Source organism: Chelonoidis abingdonii, chromosome 1 (genome assembly GCF_003597395.2).
Source record: "Chelonoidis abingdonii isolate Lonesome George chromosome 1, CheloAbing_2.0, whole genome shotgun sequence".
In the NCBI taxonomy this organism is placed as follows: Eukaryota; Metazoa; Chordata; order Testudines; family Testudinidae; genus Chelonoidis; species Chelonoidis abingdonii.
This window is the reverse complement of record NC_133769.1, coordinates 150,247,577-150,261,716: the sequence shown is the minus strand read 5'-3', so window position 1 is coordinate 150,261,716 and position 14,140 is coordinate 150,247,577. Positions and strand designations below refer to the sequence as shown.

Below are 14,140 nucleotides of genomic sequence, written 5' to 3'. Positions count from 1 at the left end.
CCCAAGGATCCCTACTGGAAAGTTGGGTACCAACCAGGATTTGAACCCCAGTCTCTCGTATCAAAGGGCAGCACTCTTAACCACTACGCTATCCAGTCACACACATATATATATATATATACATATATATATATATTCATGAACAGTACATGATTTTCAAACATTTATAACTCAGTCAAATCAAAACCAATTTCCTGTATGACAAGACTGCATGCTGTTCCTTGGGGAGGGCTATTGCACTGACAAAATGACTCTAATATCGATCATTTGGCCTGCAGTTCTCTATTATATAACGTTGCAAGTTTTTCTTATGCATTGTTCATAAAATGTAATCCCCCATGGAACTGGTTGTTCCTGACATATTAAAGTGAGCCTTTAGGGCAGTAATTTTCAGCCTGTAGTCCAAGAAACCCTGGGGGTCCACAGCCTATGTCTAAGGGGTCCACAAAAGGTTGTCTTTACCATAGAACAGTAGTTTTCAACCTGTGGTCCACAGACACTTGGGGGTCCACAGTCTATGTCTAAGATTTCCAAAGGATTCTCGCCTCCATTTAAAATTTTTTAGGGATCCACAAATGAAAAAAGGCTGAAAACCACTGATCTAGAGGACTTATCCCTGCACTACAGCAGCAAGGGCTATAAAGGTTCAGGACTTTGTTTTCCAAATTGCCTAGAGTCCAGGGTGGCACTAGAACAGAGGTGGGCAAACAATGGCCCACGGACCCCTCCTGCCCAGCCCCTATGCTCCTGCCCTGGGAGGCTAGCCCCCGGCCCCTTCTCAGCTGTTCCCCCTCCCCCGTAGCCTCAGCTCACTGCGCCTCTGGTGCAATGCTCTGGGTGGCGGGATTGCAAGCTCTTGCCAGGCAGCGCAGCTGCAGAGCCGCGGCCTAATCCGATGCTCTGTGTTGCACAGTGGCATGGCTGACTCCAGCTGGGCAGCACAGCTGCCTGTCCTGGTGCTCTGAGCCACACCGCCAGGCACCGGTGCTCCAGGCAGCGCGGTAAGGGGGCAGGGAGCAAGGGGGGTTAGATAGAGGGCAGGGGAGTTTGGGATGGTGGTCAGGAGGCGGGAGTATGGATAGGGATCAGGGCGATCAGAGGGCAGGGAACAGGGGAGTTGAATGGGGGCAGGGGTCCCGGGGGGGGGGCAGTCAGGAATAAGAGGAAGGGTTGGATGGGGAGGAAGGGGGCAGTCAGGGGCGGAGGACCTGAGGGCGGTCAGGGGACAGGGAGGAGTGGATAGCGACGAGTTTTCAGCGTCTGGCAAGCAGGATTCTTCCCTGCTACCAGCAACGTGATGCGGGGGGTGATGTAGGGTGATCACTAGCAGGGGTCCCGGGGGGGGGGCAGTCAGGAATAAGAGGAAGGGTTGGATGGGGAGGAAGGGGGCAGTCAGGGGCGGAGGACCTGAGGGCGGTCAGGGGACAGGGAGGAGTGGATGGGGCAGAAGTCCTGAGAGGGGCCATCAGGGGGTGAGAAGCAGGGGGGGTCAGATGGGGGCGAGGGCCAGGCCATGCCTGGCTGTTTGGGGAGGCACAGCCTCCTCTAACCCACCCTCCAGACAATTTTGGAAACCGGATGTGGCCCTCAGGCCAAAAAGTTTGTCCCTCCCCTCCCCCCCGAGCTACAACAAGCTGGAAGTTACATCAAGAATCAATCCTAAGCCAGAACTCAAAGATAAAGTGTTTGGTTTTACTTTTGGTGTTGTCTGTTGGGGCAGAGAGAGAAGCATCACAGCCTGGCAGGTCCCCATTCAACTTCTCATTCCTACCCAAAGGGAAATTTGAACTCAGTGGAAGGTCACTGGGTCATTAAAGGGCATCAGCCCACTAGAGACCAGCAACCCAGGAGGTTGAGGAGTGATTCCAAGGCCTTGTACACACTGCCACTTTACAGCGCTGAACCTTTCTCACTCAGGGGTGTGAAAAAACACCCCCCTGAGTGATGCAAGTTTCAGTGCTGTGAAGTGGCAGTGTAGACAGTGCACCAGCGCTGCGAGCTGCACTCCTAGCGCTGGGAGCTACTCCCCTCGTGAGGGTGGGGTTTTTTGCATGCTGGTGCTGCAACTACACAGCCATGCAAAAACACTGCCATGGCAACGCTGCCACGGCAGCACTTTACCATTGGTAGAGAAGACAAACCCTTAGTCAGGCTGCCAAGAGCCGGCTTCGCTTTCCAATGGACTTCAGACCATAGATCCTCAGCACAATCCTATCCTTTTAGGGGTGAAGACCATGTAAAAAATGCCATTTTATTTATTTTGCTTGTTAGTTTTAAGCTGACCAATGATTATAATGCTGCATCCCCCAGTAAAGAACTGATTTCCAATCCACTATCTGCCTAGGCAGGTGCTAGGAGGGAGCTGGGGGGCTGGGCCCAGGTAAATCTTGGGAGCGGGAGGCTTTAAGGTATTGCTAATATTTTATTATTCTAGTTACTACCATTCATTCATTATTCCCGATCCTTTGTGTCATCTACCCAATAAAGTCCCCCCTGTTGCTGTATTGTTACTTTTGAGATTATGATAATTATTTTATTCCTTGTGTACCAGACTACACTCCTGCTACATTATTTGACAGAAAACATTTTCCCAAGGGGCAGCAGCCCTTGTGTTCCAGACTCTAGCATGGTCCCCCTTGGGTGGAGGCACCAGATGCCAAGATGAAGAACCCAGAAGCAACATCACTGAGGCTGAGAGGGAGAAAAGGATGGGGCTTGAGCCACACCTTAGGGGAAGGGCTGCAAATATAGAAATTATTTCCCTCCCATTTCACTTTCACTGAAGAAAAAAACAACATTTTTCCTTGAAATGTTTCAAGGAAACAAAATTTTCACCTTGAAACAGAAAGCAAATCAGGAAATCTCAGCTCTCAAATGTAATAGCTTCTCAAAGCTGTGAATGTCTGGAAACGGAATTATCACGGAAACTGTTATGCAACCTTAATTTTAGTGGGTTGCCTCCAGAACCCTGCTATAATGTTCAAGCAGTAAGAGGCTACAAAAGATGTCCGTCTCCAAAACTCCTTGCCCAGATTTCCTACAGATATTCTACCTTAGTCTAAGACTACACCTGTGAAATTTCAGGGGGACTGGGTTCCATTGCAGTGAAGCTGGAGTGTCAGGGTGTCAAATCTGTGTCAAGTGTCTTCACTCTAGTGTCTCCCTATTATGCTGAAGGAACCCAGGGTTCATTCTGAATTGCCAGGGGGGTGGGGGGGCTGCTCTCCCATTTCTTAGCAAGTCCCTGGCCAATTCCACCCAGAGGAGTGTGCTCTCAAAGGTGATCTTACAAAGGAAAATATATATTGGGTTTTTACTTTTTGCTCGTTTTTACTTCTTTATGATGTATAAAGGAAAGGCCTGAACATTTCATTATTTTTCCTCCCTCCAAAAGCCATAACGTTTATTTTCCTATTTTCTTCTTTATTTTTTATTCAGTATACATTAAGGTTTGGCTGCCCTGCTTTTCCATTATTGTAGACTGGTAGGATTATGTCCATTCAAGCAAAACCTGGTTTGAGAAGGAAAGTGGTTCATATTCAGGCTGTTTAAATCTATCTAATTCAAATGCCTGAAAAATACTCAAAAAAAAAAAGGATCTCTTCACCTTCACTTAAGGCAGTGGCTGTCAATCTTCCCAGACTACTGTACCCCATTCAGGAGTCTGATTTGCGTACCCCCAAGTTTTACCTCACTTAAAAACTACTTGCTTACAAAATCAGACATGAAAATACAAAGCACACTATTACTGAATAATTGCTTACTTTCTCATTCAGTCAGTATGAAATTTTGGTTTATACTGGCTTTGCTAATGCTTTTTAAATAGCCTGTTGTAAAATTAGGCAACTATCTAGATGAACTGATGTACCCCTGGAAGACTTCTGCATACCCCTGGATGAAAATCCACTGAGTTAAGAGATGAGAAAGAATACAGTCAGCATCTGAAGCTCCAAAGTATTCATTCTAAAACCAACGAAGATTAGACTTGAGATTCTTTATATTATATATTCCTTAGATTTTCAAACTTACCAGAAACACCTACAATGATCAGCACCCCCCACAATATACCTTTCAAGATCCAGGGGTTCTACACATGCCTCTAACATCATTGTTACTTCCGGGGCAATTCTGTGCCACTGCCAAAGCAGAATTTTTGCAGAAATTAATGTGTGCACAGAATTCCTTTTCGCCCACAGAAATGGGTTGCAGTGCTGCTGGGCACCACTAGGAGCCACTGCACATAGAAGACACAGATGGGAGGAGGGGGAGGAAGCTAGAGGTTTCCGGGCAGCTGCAAATCCTAGCATACCCTGAAGGAAGGAGATGGCAGCACGCAGGAAACTCCATACAAGCCAGGGACCCAGCATCAGGCTGTTTCTTCATCTTGATCCCTGGGCTCTGAGGGGTAGAGGGCAGGTATCAGGGCTTGCGGGGGGGCTGCGACTTGGTTCTGGGGACCTGGGGGTGGGGGAGTCTGGGCTGGGGTGCCACGCGGCTGGGCTCGGAGGTAGGAGGTTTGGGTGTATTGGCTGGTGGGGAGGGGAGGCCGGGCTCAGGGGGGAGGGGCTGGGTTGTCATAGGGGTTTCTTTAACTTTCAGCTCCTGGGAGTTTTTTTGTGTGTGTCTGTATTGTTACAGACATACTTGCTGACAGGTATTTTGAAATAAATTATCAACATAATTAAAACTGGGGTGCTAATATAGTGTTATTTTGACAAATAAAAAATTTGCAGAATTTTAAAATATTGTGTGCAGAATTTTTAAATTTTTGGCACAGAATTCCCCCAGGAGTACATATGGTGTACCTCATTCAGTTAATTAAATGCTCCAATAACAACTATGTGAGTGAAACCAGACAATCACTGTGCTCTCAAATGAACTCACAAAAGAAAATGATAAAAGGCATGAACACCAGATCCCCTGTGGGTGAACACTTTTCACAAAGCGATCAATATATCTGATCTATCAGTCCTCATCCTCAAAGGAAACCTGCACAACACTTTCAAAAGATGAGCCTGGGAGCTTAAAATCATAACTCTGCTAGACACTAAAAACCATAGTCTTAATAAAGAACTGGATTTATGGCTTATTACAGCAAACTGTAACCCATTAACCCTTCCTCCCCCTTTCTGTCCTATGGCTACAGGGGTGTTAACAGTGTCCATTTCCAGCAGATTCCCAAGCACTGGTGAAGTCTCAAGAGCTAGTACTGTAGGTAGGAAACCTCCTCAACCCCCTCAGTCAGAGTGGGGCGGGTCTGGTGGCTCAGACATATGGACAGCCTGTGAGCTCAGAGCAGAGACACACCTTCCTCTCCATGCTTGGGGCTTCCATTATTATTTCAGAGGAAATCACGTCAGCGCACCAAATTGGTTTATATTATAAATCTCAGCCCATTTCTCTTCTCTCTCCATCCCCCACTTTCCATCTCTTTCATATAAAGACATGTCTCTTCTTGCCCTTCATCTTAGTGACAATGCTTTAGATATGAGTTTCCTTTTCCCTTTCAATTTGTTCCCCAATCTCTGTCCTCCTTTCCCCTTCCCTATCTCCCCACCTTCCATTCCTTCCTCCTCTCCCTCTATGTCTTTCTTTCACCATCTCCCTCCTGCTTTCCAACTCCCTTTTTTTCAAAGGCTTTCACGTGTGAGTGAGAGATGAGCATTCATCACAAACCAGTTCGGGTCAGTGAACATATGTGGCCACAGGGATCTTCCTTGGAACAAACAAGGGGGTTGTTTACAACACCTCTACCCCCTCCTTCTCTAATTCTGTCTCTCTCTCCCTGAGTCTCTCTTATCTCTTCCCTCTCCCTCCCCCCTTTCACCTACTCTCTCTTCTCTCTTCCCTCTGCCAGCACTCTGGCCTCTCTTCTCCTCCCTGCTTTTTCCTGTTCTCCTTCTTCCATCCTCTCCCACTCTCCTTCAGTTTCTCAGCATAAACTGCCCCCTGGTGCCAGTGTAGAACATTCCCTTCATGTCTGCAATTTGGGGGCTGGTGGTTAAAAACCGTAAGGGCAAGAGCTGCTGATTGCAGCCAAATGGGCACAGTCTTGTAGAAGAGTATCAGCTCTTTGGAGACTGAATTCCACAAAACAGGCATGACATGGGCAATAGCAATACAATCATCCCATACACTCTAACCAATCCCCCCTCAACTGCCTTACCCTTGGGAACAAGAAGGGAGTTTAGGGTCAATGCAAACCTTGGCCTCTCTCTGCCAAGACAGCCAACAGGGATGCTGAGTAATGCTGTTGGTGCTTTATTGGAATGTGGATGCCTGTCCCACAAAGAACTGGACTAAGACCTTCCACAACTGATAAAACACCAAACACCCATCAGAGAGAGACACATTTTGGTCATTACTGATCTGAAGCAGGAACAGAACAGATTAGCATGATGGAGGCTCCATAGCCTGCTCCCCAGCACCCCCTGAGCCATTCAGTCTCCTCAGGCTTTAGAAAGAGCTTTATCTTAACAAAAATCTGTTCTTACCTTCCAGTGAGGCGGCCAGGTGAAACAGGCAGACCAGCCACAGCCAACCCATTCCCACTGCTCTTCTCCTTGCCTGTACGGCAGCGTTAAGATCCATGTAGCTTCTCCAGGGACTCCACCATCTCCAAATAACACTCCCCACTCCCTTCAAGAGTTCCAAGGTGGTGTCAGGTGGTCAGGGCCTCTCCAAGCCAAAGAAGAAGTGTCCCCACACAACGGGGGTGACTGGAGAGAGACAGAAGATGAAGAAGGGAAATCAGGTAGCCACAATTTCAAGCTATGACATGGCAGCTTCATAAGTCCCAAACACAACACTACCCTAGCATATGCTGTGCAGAGTTATGTCACAGACTGACATAACAATGACAGCACTGCACCTCCTCCCTCTTTATCCCCCATGCCTCAGCCATGGTTTAGGAGCCCTCCAGACTCTTAACAGGGAGTGCTTCACTGAGTCAGCACTGGCCAGGCCCATAGCATGGTGCTAGGGGGCACTGTTACTGCATGGCCAAGGCCCTGCCCGCTTGCAATCATTGGAAACATCCCATGGCACTTTTCCAAAAAGAGTGGAGTTGTTAAACCTTGTGTCCTTTCCAAATTCCAGCCCACGTAATTACATTTGCCTCCTTAGAATTTCCTGGGGCAGTTTCAGTGAGAGAGATTATTTTTCAGATCCTGTGACACTGCTGTGTAAGACTGCTGACACATTTCATCACAGAAATAGCTGCATTTCAGCTTCAGGCGAGTTATCACTGCAAACATTTATGGTTTAACCTCACAACACCTCTGGCACCTAAAGCAGTGTTATCCCCATTTCAGAGATGGGGAAACAGGCAAAGAAAGTGACTGACTCTAGGTCAAACAGGAAGTGTGGCACAGCCAAGGAAAGAACCCAGTCTCAGTCTAGTGCCTTAACCAAAACTCTGTGCTTCTTTTCTGTATAAAGATTGTCTGTAAAGCCCATCCTTCATCATGCCAGGCACCATACACACCTGCAGTAGTCATACTGAGAAAGTGGCATCACAAAGAGCATTCACTCAGCCTGCCACAGTGCAACAGCTTTGTAACACCAGGTCCTTCTGGGCACAGCCATCAGCAAACACTGCTCAGTCCCCATCCCTCTACACAAATGTCATGGACATATGTAGGTTACTCTTTTTGTTTCTTTAGGGAACCCTTCACGTAGCACTGCAAAAGGCACTTCAGGGAGACAGTCAAGTGTAAGCTAAGTAGAAAGACAAGGTTCTCAGATGACACAGAAAGAGGGGAAATGGCTGGGCTAGAGCGGAGGAGGGTAGAGTTGCAATTAGAAGAGCCAGCCATGCAGGGATCATCTCCAGATCCAGCAGTGAGGAAAGAAAAGCAAGGGGGCAAGTTTGGGGGAGCAGAGGGTGGACAATTTGAGGTCAGGTAGTAGAGTAGAATTTGAGTTGTTTTATTTGTGAGAGAGAGAGGCATCGCCAGACAAAGAGGAGTGTGTCCCTTCCTGTACAGCCCTAGTGAGACTGCACTAGAATGCTGCATCCAGAGGGATTAGAGCCACCGCAAACATCAGGAAGATGTAGGAAAACTGAAGGGAGCTCAGAGAAAAGCAAGAAGTGTGATTCAGGGGGACTGGTTTGTGAGGAGAAATAAAAAAGAACTAATTAAATATAACTGGGACAAATGACTAAAATGTGCGTGTTGGGGGGAAGGGAGGGAGGAGAATATAGTAACTGGCTCCAAGTCTTATAAAGGTGTACACATTGAGAAAGGAGAGAAGCTGATTGCAAGGGTCCCAGAGAGTAAGAGGATGAAAAAGAGCAAAGGGAAACATTTCAGGCTGGGTAATCAGGAAATATTTCATAACAGTAAGAAATATTAGACTGTGGTGAAATAGTCTTCCCAAGGGAAGTGGTAGAAGATCAATTGCTTGAGCCATTTAAAACTTGACTGGCAATGCCTGGGAGAATAATCTGTAGAGAGCTGTAAATAATAAACATCTGTCCTCCTATGCAGTCTTTAATACCAAGATCTAAAAGCACTTTACTAAATTAGCAGACCCCTGAGAGGGAGATATTGTAAGTATTGTGACAACTGTTTTACAAGGAGGTAAACAGAGGAACAAAGACAAATTTAACCCAGATGTTAAGTGCAGAAATATCTACTGAAGCCATTGGAATTGTATCCACTTATATCAGGCATGACTTTGGCAAAGGTGAATTGACTTGTTCAGTGTTATGCAGTAACTCAGTGGCAGAGCTAGGAACAGAACCAGCAATCCTGACTTTGTTCCAACCACCCGATCTCAGTCTCAGTGTTGGATCAGCCAGGCGACAGAGGGGAAATTGACAAAATGTGGCTGAAGGTTCTTATCAAGAATAAGGCAGAATTTGAAACAAACTGATAGAAGTGGACCCACTGTTGGCCTGGGGAGATGAGCCATTCTCCTTCCCCACTCATCTGTGGGGTACATTATCTGCCTAGTTTATACTGCTTTCTCAGTATTCCTAGCCCCAGTGAGTTTGCATTGCTCTTTATTTGGCAACATACATCCCTTTGTCAATCTGGATTCAATTGGAAAATTCTTTTTTTCCCCCTTAAATAAATTGTGGCTAATCCCAAAAGCTGGTTTTGATTTAGACAGCAGCAAAAATGTAAATACCTGCAGATTTCAGATGTTGTCTCTTCCCCCAGCCAATGTGCTAATCACAAACTTAATCTCCTGCCTTTTCCTCCCACTCCTGTTGGGAACCCAGACCTGACCATCTCCTGGTTCTTCCATCCTAAGTGTCCTGGACACACCCTTTCCAGTGCTGAACCCTCCTGTTACTAGAGCAACCAGATAGCAAGTGTGAAAATTCAGAACCGGGGTTAGGGGTAATAGGTACCTATATAAGGCAAAGCCCCAAATATCAGAACTGTCCCTATAAAACCGGGACATCTGGTCACCTTACCTGTTAACCCTCAGCAACCTCAACCTAGCCCAGCTTCTCAGCCACCCCTTCACTCCTACAGACAGGCACCCTGTCCCGGTCACCCTCGCAGCTCCTTTTTACCACTCCCAGAAGGATATTCAGGCCAGATCTAATTTTCTGTGATGCAGAAACCACCTATCCTTCCCACTCTGTCAGCCCAAATGAGAACCTTCCCAGTGTAAAATTCCTCAGTGCCTCCTTGCTCCCCTTCCCTCTCTCCCAACCACTCATAATGGGCTGCTCCCGCTGTCAATCACTCTTGCATTAACTCCTCCATAACAAGCTTCCTGTATTGCTTCCATGCTCATAGCTCCCTAACTCCTGAATGACCTCTAGCTCCCAGATGGTGCTGGGAATTAGACAGTGTCCAAAAAGAGAAATGGCTCTTCAGTTTCCACAAGCTTCTGGAGGGAAGAGTTGCTTTAATGATTCTGTCCAGTAGAGCAGCCAGAAAAGAATCCAGTGCAAACCCATAAGGAATGCTCAAACTACTCAGACATTGCCTATGCTAAGCAACTAAGCACTGAAAGAAACTATTGTTGGGATCACTCAGAGCCTGCAACATCTCTGTTATTTCTTATTAGTATTACTATTGCAAGCATTTATTTTGATATCATTTCTGTGAAATCTGGGTGCCTCACCAAGCTTACACTAAGATGTTCTAGATCTCAATAAAAGAGACCAAATATCATGATGGCCCCCTGCACCTTTATTGCTCAATTCAGAAACCATCATCCAATTAGTTGGGAAGACCAGCTCTTTCTTAAAGATGCCTGGGTGATGCTTAGTCATGTTTCTGTAGCGAGATATGGCAGGCATTGTGCATGGTTATGCTAAAATAGTTCTGTCACAAAGAAGCTTGGTGTGTAAACATTCTACATCATCTCAAGGGCAAGCAATGAAACAAACCACTTCATGCAGTCAATGTAATTGCAGCAGCTTCTCCACTCAGTGCACAGAGGAGTTCAAGCATTCTCAACAACACCATGAGCTAGTAGGTGGGAAGCGCTAGCATTGCTAAGCAAGCTCACATTGATTCCAGAGCCCCTCCACGCCACCCTGCCCCACTATCAGTGCCACTAGTACATGTGTTTCTATTGGAGCTGGAGTAACCTCCTACCCAGGCTAGGTGTGTGCCAGTTATTCATCTGAATTCTGCCCACCTGCATTGCACTGATTGTTGCATGGCTTATTTGAGGCCAGGTATATGTAGCTATGCACATGCCAAATCTCTGTGGGACTTCCTCAGACCAGGTGAGGTCTGTTGTGTGTGCTTGTGGCTCAGAGGTGGATTGACAAGGATAATGACAGGGAAATGTACACTAGCACTTCTCTGCCAGCCTCATCAGTTTCTCTTGAATCTAAGCTTTTATTAAAATAAACTCTTTTGGTTTAAAAGATAAATTTCCAGATGCATCCTTGCTGGAGTAGTCCGCAGACAGCCTGAAGCCATAATTCACAGAAAAATGCAAATTGCTCGCATTCACCCATGAACTCAGAAGCCTCATGATGTCAATTTAAAAATATATGTGTTAACTCTTTCAGTGCTGACCAGAAACATGAAGCTATTTGGGGAATGTGGACAAAACTGGGGATTGGAGGAGGAATTTGGGCACAGTACTACCACTCAACCCCAATGTGACCTGTGCTTGGGCAGCCCATCCAGAATATGAAGAGGGAAAGGAAAACTGCCCAAAAATTTCCATTAAAAAACCAAAGCCACCCTGCATTTGGGCCACTCTTTATATCCCTTCTGTGCACAGGGAATCTGTAAGAGGAGCAGGAAGGAGGTAGGGGGCATAAGGAAGGGAGGGCATACCGTAAAAATATCTTGGAGAGGAGCTGGGGGCCTGACAGGATTATCTTTCCCAAGTGTCTATGTGACCATTCCTTTAAGTTCTGGGTTTTCTGAGGAGTTAACTGACCAGGATAGAGATCGGAGGAGGGATTGTCACTCCCTTGTGCCCCTTGCATTGTGGAAGCTGAGCCTCGTGCTCCCAACGAGTAATGCCCTACAGGAGACTAGTTTGATTCCCCAGTCCCACTCTGTCACTCCTCCTAGCCTGACAGGGGCTGGGTCACAGAAGGTGACACCACCACCCTGCATTTCAGAGTAGAAGGCCTGATATCAAGTTCCAGTCCGGGTCTCTCACTCCCTGGGGGGCAGAAGAGGTAGGAAGGACTGAGGGAGCACTGTGGGGGAAAACTCCATCTGTCAGTCAACAATGACTCCCCATGGCCTAGTAAGGAGCAGCATTGACTAAGTTCTGGGACAACTAGTACCTAAGGAATCTGTCCTCAAGTTCAAATGGGCTGTGAAGCAGGGTAAGGTAACAATCCCCATAGCTCCAAGAAGGACTCTAGTGCAGACTACACTGCAGAGGGATCTCAGACCCTGACAGTAGAAAGGACCTGGACCAAATCCTCTACTCTCCCCAGTCTCCTTGTTATCCCCAAGGGATCTTCCCCAAGTCACCTCAGTCCTTCACAGAGCTGCCCTACTCTCCCCCAGCCAGCTTTACCTGCTCCCTCTGCTCCTGGCCTGCAAGGGAAACAATGCTATTCCCAGCTTCCCCACTCAATCCATCAGTGCAAGGCCAGCTTTGTGTTACATTTTCTCCTCCCCTACCACCAACCATTAAAACCCAGTTAACTTGGCTGCCCTTGTTTCCTCAAACACTCTTCAGGGTGAAATGAGCCCTTTAAAAATCTCTGTTGGAATTCTCCTTTCTTCTCTTCCCCATCCTCTACTGTGAGCATTAACCACCTAATATTATTTATCAGTAAGGTGTATCCGAAGAGGTAGGTGGGAGCCTGACTGCACAAGATTCAACATGCTGTTGTAACTATTTCTGTTCTGTTCATTGATCCATCAGGTTTAAAGCACGAGGAGTAAGAGAACATGGGAGTGAGCATCTCGACCCTTTGAGGCTAAACTGGGACTCATGCTGATGTCATAAGTCAGATGGAGGACAGTGCTTTTCCAACTGTCTGTATTGTAGTACCTGACGCTGCCACTGACATACCTTTGGCCAGTCACTATACCTCTGGCTGTAGCCCACGAAAGCTTATGCTCCAATACATTTGTTAGTCTCTAAGGTGCCACAAGTACTCCTGTTCTTTTTGCGAATACAGATTAACATGGCTGCTACTCTGAAACCAGTAAGAGAATGACCATCTGCCTCCTAGAGATATGCGGATTAATTAACCAATGTCTGTGCAGTGCTCTGAATACATATATAATAATAAAAACTAACGCTACCTACTCTGCCTATTAATACCAATAACAAATTCTACCTACCGTACTAATACTGTTATATAGTGCTTTTCATGCATAGATCATAAAGATACATATGAGGATTAACTTTATCACCATGTACCTAGAGCGAGTGGTGAATGGCAGGAGAATTACAGTCCACTGAATTGGGCATGATATTAATATTACTTAATGTGATTTTCCCTGATACATCATTCAGGCACCTATAGCAATATATGGGAGGGAGCATTTAATTCAATAAAATCAATCCCTTTTCTGTCTTGATGGTATTTTACCCTTTGTTGCTACTGAGAGCTCTTTTGAGTGACTCCACGGAAGGTGTGGAGCTAGAGCTGGGACTATGCAAGTGCTGGGTTGGTGGATGTTTCAGTGATTCATGAATTGTTTAACGATTTGATCTGGAGAGATTATATCTTTGTTAAATATTTCTGAGGCGCCTGATGTGGAATTTAATTACACTGAACTTAAAGGAGGTTCTCTTTTCACACTGTAATTTATAGTAGGCTTCCTGCAGTCTTTTTAATTGTTTATTTTTCTTAAATGAAAATAAAGGAAAGGAAAACAGTTGGACTTGTGCCCTTTTGGGCATCTTTATGACATCCAGTGACAGCATGAAAGGTTGGTTTGAATTCCTTCCTTTATATAAAAAATAACTGGTTTATTTCCTGCCTGTTTTTTACCTTAGAAATATCAGGAGTGTTAACCTTGTTTTCCCTGCTTTGGCTGAGCCCAGGAAAGTGGATTAGGAGTTTTCGCAGCTCTTAAAAGAAGAGATTCTCTTTTTTTAAAAATGTCCATCAATCCTCTTCTGTCCTTTCACCCATGCTGCCTCTCATGCTTCCTGTAACTATCCATAAGGCCACATCACTGTCCTCCTTAAAATACCCCCTTAAACTCCCCTCTTCATGAACAAGGTCAGCTTTCAGACTGCTGCACTGGGCAGCCCAGCATGAGGAGGAGGTAAGCAGCCCTTTGCGGAGAAAAAAGTGGTTCAGGACTATTTAGAAAAGCTGGATAAGCACAAATCCATGGGGCCGGACGCACTGAATCAGAGGGTGCTAAAGGAGTTGGCTGATGTGATTACAGAGCCATAGGCCATTATCTTTGAAAACTCATAGCGATCGAGGGAGGTCCCGGATGACTGGAAAAAGGCTAATATAGTGCCCATCTTTAAAAAAGGGAAGAAGGAGGATCCAGGGAACTACAGCCAGTCAGCCTCACCTCAGTCCCTGGAAGAATCATGGAGCAGGTCCTCAAGGAATCAATTTTCAAGCACTTAGAGGAGAGGAAAGTGATCAGGAACAGCCAGCATGGATTCACCAAGGGCAAGTCATGCCTGACTAACCTGATTGCCTTCTATGATGAGATAACTGGCTCTGTGGATGAGGGGAAAGCAGTGGATGTGTTATTCC

At 46.2% G+C, this 14,140-nt stretch overlaps 1 protein-coding gene across 1 annotated transcript in view; it reads right to left on the bottom strand.

Moving 5' to 3' along the window:
• Nucleotides 1–14,140, bottom strand: part of LOC116822501 (ephrin type-B receptor 5) — a 148,873-nt gene that overhangs the window by 115,607 nt on the left and 19,126 nt on the right. Inside the window, exon 2 of the mRNA XM_032776424.2 lies at nt 6,495–6,719. Within this exon, the coding sequence (XP_032632315.1) occupies nt 6,495–6,591 (97 nt within the window). The 5' untranslated portion in view covers nt 6,592–6,719. The remainder of the gene's footprint in view (nt 1–6,494; nt 6,720–14,140) is intronic.